General features: G+C 17.4%; 1 protein-coding gene across 1 annotated transcript, besides 1 other annotated feature; it reads left to right on the top strand.

The window, feature by feature from the left end:
- Nucleotides 1–247: 247 nt before the first annotated feature.
- Nucleotides 248–869, top strand: PRELSG_0000400 (fam-h protein; the record flags this gene model as incomplete). The annotated part of the gene is made up of 2 exons (XM_028676878.1): nucleotides 248–331; nucleotides 477–869. 2 exons carry the CDS (start codon nucleotides 248–250, stop codon nucleotides 867–869), a joined length of 477 nt encoding a protein of 158 aa, XP_028531271.1.
- A 1,670-nt stretch (nucleotides 870–2,539) lies between these two features.
- Nucleotides 2,540–3,047: a repeat region.
- The last annotated feature ends 7,168 nt before the right edge of the window (nucleotides 3,048–10,215 follow it).

Here is a 10,215-nt window from a genome sequence, read left to right as displayed (position 1 = left end):
ATTAAATAAGATATTTTAAAGTAATTATTTTTCCTAAGCATTTTAACATTTATTATTGTTGCATAGAATTTAAAAATTTTTATTATTTAATTTATTCTTTAAGTTGTTAAAATTATTTATTTCTGTAAATAGATAAATTTAAATAAGAAAAAGAGAAAAAAATTAACAGGAAAAAGAATATTATCTCTAATATTATTTATATCCCAGATACTACTATCTTGTAGCTAAAGATTTTTTCACTACAGATATGTCAACTTTGAAAATATATAATAATAAAGAGAAAAAAAAAGTATTAAATTATCTTATGAGGTTTTTTATGTTTATCTTTTTAGTTTGGACATTACAATGTTATAATAATGTAGGAAAATTATAATGCTTAAATATATTTATGTTTCTTAGTTATTTTTTTTAATTATAATTTTATTCATATGGAAAAAGATTTTTTTTTAATATTGAACTTTTTTTTACAATTTTAGTGGGCTTCTTTTAGACCATGGAATTGCGAAAATGAATTAAAAAACATATCAAATTTGGGAATTAAAAGATCATTAGCGGAAAATAAAAATGTAATGATTCAAGAAGAAGAATCAATATACAATGTGCCAGTGGAAGTAATAGAAAATCATGAAAAAATAAAACATGAAGAAGGAATTTTTAAAAGATATAAAAAGGACTTAGAACTAGTTATCTTAACTATTACTCTTTTTCTATCAGTTTTAGCATTTTTTTTTTCTTTAACATATATAATCAAAAGTAATATAGATGTTTTTCTTCCGATTTTTGAGTTATCTAACATATCTATTTTAATTATTTCAATACTTTTAATGTTCAAGGAAATCAAAATTAAACGTAAAAACAAATTGAGGTGACTTATCATATTAAAATTATTGTATATTAAAAAGTAGAAATATACAAGATTAAAAGCATTATAAACGTTACTATAGGTATAATTTATTAATTATATGTTCAATGATATATGAAAAGTATTAAGCAAACAATTATACAAAGAACATGTAGAAGAATTCTTACTAATTTTGTTAATTAGAAAAATATTTTTGTAATGAATACATTTGTTTTAAAAATCCAATTACATAATACAAGATAAATATTTTATTTCATGAAGCATTTATAATATTTTAAATAAAATTATTTTACTTCTATATTTTTATTATGAGGATTTATTTATTATCTGTTTAATTACTTTTCTGGAATATTAAACAAATAAATTAATAAAGAACATGTATAACTAAATATAATGATTTTTAGAATATATACATATTTTTATTTTATATAGTAACATTTATAATATATAACATTTAATTTGATTTAAAAAATTATGTATTGCTAAACAGGCATATTTACTTTTATAAACGTATCCTTATTTACAGAGAATAAGTACATTATTTTAATTAAAAATATATACATAAATAATTTATAACAAATAGCAAAAATTAAACTTTAAGTTATTTAATGTTACTTCAAAATATACAGATAGAATATAACACAAGAATTATACTTTTTATTTATTAAAGGAAATTAAAGTTTTTCTTATGGTCACCTTCCATACACTAATTTTTATATAACTAAAAATCAATTACCTCCTAAATTCAAAAAAACATCAAAAATTCCCCCCAAAAAAATAATTTTTTTTTTAAAATTACAAAGATATATAAAATTAAAATAAACAAAAAAAAATACAAATACATATATATTTTTTTTTTTATATAACTAGCATAAGTGCATTGTTGACTTGTATTTTTTGACTAGTAAGATAACTTTATATTCTAAAAAAAGTTAACAACATCTTTTATTAACCATATTGATAATAAACTAATTATTTTGTATCATTTATCTGATTAAAAAATTATCCTTATTTTTATTATAAAAGTCTTTGATTACACATCTATATTTAAATATATATTTGCTTTCTAGGGGCCTATGATTATCCATAAATAAAAATTTCATTTCTCATTACAATAATTTTTATCAAATAATATGATTCTATTAATTTTTTTCATTTAATTAAGAATAAACAAAGTATAATTATTATCAAAATAAATAAAAATAAACTCTTAAGAAAAAAAAACTTGGACTTCTTTATTATGCAAGAATTTATAGCTATATAACAATATTTTCATTTAAACTGTTATATTTTATTTCTCAATTATTTCTCGTGCATGTATGGATCTATTTATTATATTATACTATATTTCCAAGTTATTAATTAACATTTTTATTCATGGTCTTTTGACAAGTATTAAGTAATAAAATCAATAATAAGCAAGTACATAAATGTTTGCTCTTTTTATTAATTATTATATAACTTTAAACAACCATATACTCCTTACATAACTATACTATATAATTTATAATAAAAAAATTTTATTTTATATATATTTTTTTAATTATTTTTTTTAATGTATTTATGACATTGATTTTTTAGTTGAACATTCAAAGATTTTGTTACATTATTGATTAATAAAAAAATGTTATTAAACCTCTGTAATTGATTTATTAATTGCCCACTTAATGACTTTGCTAGAGTATTGGTCAATGAATAAATCCATTGCCCTTAATTAATATGCATTTTAATTATTTAAAATTTTAATAATTATGTCTCCTTTAGGAAAAATATTGCATCTAAAAAATTTTATCTATTAGAACCTTGGCTAGCTTAGTGTGTCTAATTATATTTTTTTTTAAGACACATCTCGGTTATAATTATCTTATGTCTTTTTTTTTATTTTTATTTTTTTTGCATGTTTTATTTTTATTTAATTTATATATATATATATTTTTTTTAAAATTTTTTTTTATTATTTTTTTTTGGGGGGAAAAGATTTTGAATGAAAGGTTAGCAAGTGGATTGCTTTTAATTTTTTTTTTTGAACCTTTATAGATTTTAAAAATCTTAGTGATTTAATTAATTTTGTATTATAAATAAAGTATATAATACAAAATTATAAAGGAGTCCTAAAATTTGCTCTTTATTAACTTGGATATTCATTACTTTTATTCGAGTCTTTGAATATCCAATTAATAAATCAAATATTAATCAAACAAATTAATAAAGAGCATGTATAAATAAATATACATTTTTAAATATATATATACTTGTTTTTATTATATATATAATGGTTTCTTATGATGCATAATATTTAATTTTAACATTAAATTTTACTGCATCTTTTAATGGATATATTAAATTGTTATAAAAGAATTTTTATTTACAAAGAATCAGTTTATTCTCTTAATTAAAAACATACATACTATTCATAATAATTAACAAAAGTCAAAACTCTAATTTATTCAATGTTATTTCAAAATTATACATTGAATATAATATAAACATTATACTTTTTTTATTTAAGTTTTTTTTTATGTAACAAAAATTGATTCTCTTTTTAACTCGAATAAACGTCAACCAACAATCAAAAAAAAAAAGATAACTTTATATATTTTTTTTTTTAACTAGCGTTAGTGCATGGCAAACTTGCACATATACGACTAGTAAAATAACTTAATGCACTATAAAAGGTTAATAACATCTTTTATTAACCACTTTACTAATGTATCAAACAGATCCATAAAGAGAATGCACAGTGATCTCTAGTTATTTTATACATTATAATATTAATTATAGCAAAAGATTATTAATTATTTATAAATTATAACAACATAAACTTTAATAGTTGATGCGATACACTATTATTATTATATATTACAGCATGCACGACTTTTAATACATATTTGATTTCTTAATTGTTGGTTAATAAACTTTTATAGAGTATTGAAATAACAAATTAATGAAGAGCATATAATGAATTCTCTTATAATTTTATTTATTTTAGGAATGTGTTTATGCAAAAAATTAGTATTTTAAATCAATGTAGTTAAATCTAGTTGTTTACAGTTATTCAAAACTTACAATAACTTAATGGTTAATAAAAAATGTTATTAACCTTTTGTAATATAAAATTATCTTACTAGTCACGAAAATATAAATCAGCCATGCACCAACGTTAGTTATGAAAAAAAAAAATTTTTTTTTTGGGAAGTTTTAGGCAGTTGGGCTAAAATATTATTAATTTTTTATTGAAAGATAAAAACTGATATAAATAATATAATGTTTATATTGTATTCGATTTGTATTTTTTTTTTTTTTTTGATAATATTAACTCAGAATTTAATTTTTGTTATTTGCTTTAACTTGATTTTGTATATATTTATAATTGAATATATTTATTCTTTGTAAATTAAAACATATCTATAAAAGTAAGCATATGCCTGTTAAGCAAATACAGAATTATTTAATTCAAATTAAATATCATATATTATAAAATGCTATTATATATATAAGTATATGTATAAATAAAAGTACGTATATTTAGTTATACATTCTCATTACTAGTTTGCTTGTTCAATACTCTAGAAAAGTCATTGAGAAGGAAATTAATAAATCTGCTATTTAAAAATACTATAAAATTATTCAAAGGACCAATTAATAAATCAAATAGCTTTTATTCATTTAATTTTTCAATTCGTAACACTTAAAAATTTTGGTATTTTTTTTTTATATTTAAAACCAAATATTTTTAATATGATATTTTTTTGTATCTGGCATATATCTTTTATTATATATTGGTTGATAAAAGAAATTATTAACCTTTTGTAGTACACTAAGCTAGTTTACTAGTCGTGTATGTATAAGTTAGCCATGCACTGACGCTGGTTATAAAAAAAAAAGAAATATAAAGTTTTTTTTGTTTGTTTATTTTTATTTATATACATCTTTGTAGTTAAAAAAAAAATAAAAAAAATAATTAAAAGTTATTTTTTTTTTTTTTTTGGGGGATTGTTGAATGTTTATTTTTGTTTTTCGAATTAAATAAAGAATTAACTTTTACTCTTAAAAACTTAAGATATAAAACGAATAATGTTTATGTTATATTCAATATATTCTTTGAAATAACATTGAAAAAAATAAAGTTTTGACTTTATTAAATGTTATAATTTGTATGTATGTTTTTAATTAAAAGAATAAACTGATTCTTTGTAAATAAAAACTCATTTATAACAATTAGTAGGTTTATTAAAAGATGAAGTAAAATTTAACTCAGATTAAATATTATGCATCATAAGAAAACTATATATTATAAAAAAAAAGAATATATATATATAAACGTATACTTAGATATATATGCTCTTTATTAATTTGTTTGTCTAATACTCTATCAAAGTCATTAAACGGCCAACTAATAAATCTTCCCCCTATTTTTTTTTATATTTTCTTTATGCTAAAAAAAAAAAAATAGAAAGAACTGCCAAAAAATATGACATACTAGTTTTATTTTCCTTTACTTTGTTGCATAATAATGTTTTATCTTAAATATTTTTATTTAGTGGAAATTATATTTTTATCAGATATTTTCACTTTTTTTTTTTTATAGATTCATAAAATAGTCGAAAGAAATGTATCGATTTATAGCAAACGTAAGGATATTAAAAATAAAAAAAAATATTTTTTTACAAAATGAAATGATATAAATACTTTATACACATACGCAAATAAAATTTTAAATTAAATTTTATATATATAAAAATGTATTTTTTTTAAAAATGTTTCATTTATTTATAAATAATAAAATTCTCATTAAATAAATTTTTTTTTTTATATTTGTAATATTTTATTAAACTATTTCAAGATTTGTTTAATACTTTTTTTTAAGTATTTGCTCTATAATAAAAATGAAATATTTAATTATAATATATAGAATAAAAAATTATAAAAAATGAAAAGATTTAAGTATAACTATTCATAAGAATGAAATATTTGGGAATAATAAAAGATTTAGAAATAAATAAATTTTTGAGAAATTAAGAATATTTATCATATTTAAGTAAAACTTTTTTCTTTTTTTTCTGTATCATTTTGAATAAAGTTTAATTTGTTAATAATAGTATTCTTATAATTTTTTTTATGGATTTGATGCTTATATTTAATACCTCTTATTTTAATGTAATTTCATAATTTACATAAAATATGTAAAATATTAAAATTACTATGTGAGAGTGAATATATATAAAACGTACAATTGGTAAAAGTAGAGTTATCGATATGCTGTAATGTGCAATATATATATTATAAAGTATATTAAGTAGACGTATATATTTTATATGTAATATTTTTTTTATGAAAAACATTTTTATATATTCACTTATATAATTATACAAGATTATTAATACATTTTTGTCTAAAAATTTATAATAGTTCAATTTAGGAAATTATTATTTATAAAAAAATTTATATAATATTTTATATGTATCTATTCATGACAGTACACAGATAATTAATTTTTATCTAAAATTTTTTTTAAAAAATCAAATGTAAATTATTATGCTCCTAATATGTTTTCTTTATTGTTCATACTGTAAATAGAGAGTGATTTTTATATTCAATTTTTAGTGTATAATAAAATCATAGAATATTATATGAAAACAAAACTTGCTTAAATGAGAACAACTAGAGTTCTCATACTCAACACTTAATTAAAATAATATACATGATAAATAAATAATACAAAAATAAATAAGTTCCAATTTTTCATTGGATCATATATGTTTCCATGTGAAGTAATGGATTCCTTAATAAAAGGAATTCTCTATTATGACAGTGGTTAATAAAATATGTTATTAACCTTTTTGTAGTACATAAAGCTAGTTTACTACTTGTGTACGTACAAGTTAGACATTCACTGACTTTAGTTAAAAAAAAAAAAAAAATAAAGTTATTTTTTTTTGTTTGTTTATTTATTTTTATATACATTTTTGTAATTAAAAAAAAAATATATAAATAAAATTAATTTTTTTTTAATATATTTTTTTTTTAGTTGCTGAAATTATTTTTTTTTTGTTGTGTCTTTGTTTATATTGGTGTTTTAAAAAATTAGATAAAGAATTAATTTTTACTTATTAAAAAATTAAGAGATAAAAGAAAATGTTTATGTTATATTCAATGTATATTTTTGAAATAAGATTGAATAGTTCAAAGTTTTGACGTTATTAATTGTTATAGCTTGTATGTTTTTAATTAAAAGAATAAACTGATTCTTTGTAAATAAAAACTCATTTATAATAATTAATAGGTTTATTAAAAGAGGCAGTAAAATTTAACTCAGATTAAATAGTATGCATTATAAGAAAACCATATATATATATATATATATATATAATAAAAACCAATATATATATATAAACATATGCTTAGTTATACATGCTCTTTATTAATTTGTTTGTTTAATACTCTAGTAAAGTCATTAAACTGCTAATTATTAAATCAGACAGAGATATCCTCTAAAAAATAAAATAGTTTTTTAATTGAACCATGAGATTTTTATGATAAAAACATAAGAATTATATGATAAATTATAGTAATTTTCTGATAAAATATAAGAATTTATTAATAAGTGATTATTCCAATAAATGAAAAGTACTATAGTATAATAAAATATTATTTAAATAATGAGATACAATTATTATTTTTTTGTTTTTCTGTTATTATTTTAACAATCAAGTTATAAAATTGATAATGAATATCTAGGATATATATAAAAATAATTCTATAATTTTAGAAACAATCTATTTTATATTTATATCATCTTCATTGCTAATATTTTAAAGCATATATTTAATATGCCCTTTTTTATTTCTTTTTTATGAAAAACTAATATATTTTAAATTATATTTTCTTATAAAAATATGTATTAATAAATCTATATTTTTTTTAAAAGTAAATTTACAAAAATAAAGATACACTTTGCTTTTTACTTGAATATCAAAGCATTTCTGTGTAAAATATGTAACTCATAACAAAATCTAAAACTATATAATTTTTTTTTCCCCCATTTTTACAATTATTATATTCAAGTTTATTAAAGTGTAATTACTTACTTTTATAATGACTGCTAGCAAATATTACTAACCTTTTTAAATATCTTAAATAGAAAAGTAGGGAGTTATGTATCCATACTATTTATTAATTGGATGTTAAATGGATTTGCTAAAGTATTGAAAAAGCAGATTAATAAAGAAAATGTAGAAACATCTTTGTTGAATTTAACTGTTATAAGATTATATTCGTACTACAAATACAGTTTACGTAAGTAAGAAATTATAGTTTTGGAGGTATTTATTTAATAAAAATTATCCTTTTATTAAAAAATTAAATCCTCGTTAAAAAATATTCATTATATGTAAACTAGTCTTTTGAAATAAATTAGTATAAATTTAGGTTGACTGTATTAACAAACAGTATTTTAAAAATACATAAAAATTAAGTGCCAATAAAAAATTTTTTATTTTGTTTTTCCTTTTTGAACTTCGAATTCAATTTTTATCTTTCAGAAATTTATTCAATAAAAAAATTTTTTTTTACAATCTGGTTAATAAAAGATTTTATTAATTTTTTATAATATACTAGTGAGCTAATCCGGATGCTATTAAATAAAAAAAAACACATGACTATATTTTTTTTTTTTATTTTATTTATATATTTTTATTATTATTATCATTAAAAAAAAAAATAATTTTTTTTTTTTATCGGATGGAAAAATTTGAAGAATAAAATAAGAGAATTTCTTTTAATTTAAAATCTGAAAATATAAAAAAAATGAATATAAAAAGGGTTTTTATTTTTTTTAATAAATAAAAAGTATAACGCTTATTATATTAAATTTTTATATTTTGAAATAATAGTGAATAATTTAGTATTTAACTCTTATTTGTTATAAATTATTTGTGTGTGTTTCTAATTTAAAAGAATACACTTATTCTTTGTAAATAAGTATATATTTGTCAAATTATATATCTGCCAAGCAATATAAAATTGTTTAGCTCAAATTAAATAATATATATGATAAATATTTCTTTGTATATAATAGGTATATACACCAAACATCAGTATATTCAGTTATGCATGCTCTTTATTAATTTGTTTAATGCTTTAGCATAGTCATCGAATAGGCAAATTAATAAAGCACAATCCCAAAAAATAATTCATCATTAAAAAGTTAAAAATTAAAAAATAAATTTAACAAAAAAAAAAAGTCATAAGTTTTTTTTTAAATTAGAGAAGGTATTTACTTATCTATTTTCCATATAAGTTATTATATCATAAAAAGTTTATTATTATGAATCAGTATCATAAAATATATGATCATTATATTAAATTTTAAAAGGTATGGTATGAAAAAAGGAAAAGATAAAAATGAAAAATAACAAAGAAAAATATAATAATATGAGGATAAAAAAAAAAAGTATGTTCAATACTTAAAAATTCGTATTTGTAAATATAAGTACAAAGGCAAATATAAAAAAATGTAAATTTTTTTTTTCTTCTGATAAAAAAATAATCATTTTGTATATATATATATATATATATATATATATAAATTTTAAAGGAACTTTATATTATATCATAATATATTTATTATGTTAATAAAAATAATATTGGATAAAAAAAATACCAGATTTTTTTTACATGTAGAAAATCATAATTATTATATAGCATTAACTTTTATTTTAATCATTCATATAGGTAATTTTGATGCATCTTTACCATATAATATTTATGTTTTGCTTCCTTTTATATCATTTCATTTTTTTTCTAATTCGTATATAAAATACGACATTAAAAAAAAAAAAAATAATATAATATAAATGATATCAAATAATGAATTGATGAGATTAGGTATCTCATTTACGAAAGTCATACATTTTGAAATATTAAAAAATAATTAAAAATATAATAGTAAATATGGAAAATTATTTCTATTAAAAATATAATAATAAATAAGAAAAATCATTTCTATCAAAAATATAGTAATAAGAAATAAGAAGAATTGTTTCTGAATTTGTACAAAGAATAATAATAATATATAAGAAAATTTTGAAAACAAATAGGTGGGGTATAAAATAGCTATTTATATATAAATACGAGGAATTAGTTAAAATTCTATAAATTTAGTATTAAATTTTTTTTTTTAAAAAATTAAAAAAAAAAATGACTAATTGATTTATGTTTGATATTAAAAATTCGTCATAGTAGCTATTTATTTCTTCTTAATTGTATAGATACATATATTTTTTTAATTATTTTAAAAATTAAAAGAACTTATAGTTTTATGCGAATTTTTTTATTTTTCTCATTATTAATTA

Source organism: Plasmodium relictum (genome assembly GCF_900005765.1).
Source record: "Plasmodium relictum strain SGS1 genome assembly, contig: PRELSG_00_v1_8, whole genome shotgun sequence".
NCBI classification, from domain to species: domain Eukaryota; phylum Apicomplexa; class Aconoidasida; order Haemosporida; family Plasmodiidae; genus Plasmodium; species Plasmodium relictum.
This window is presented reverse-complemented; position numbering and strand designations above follow the sequence as displayed.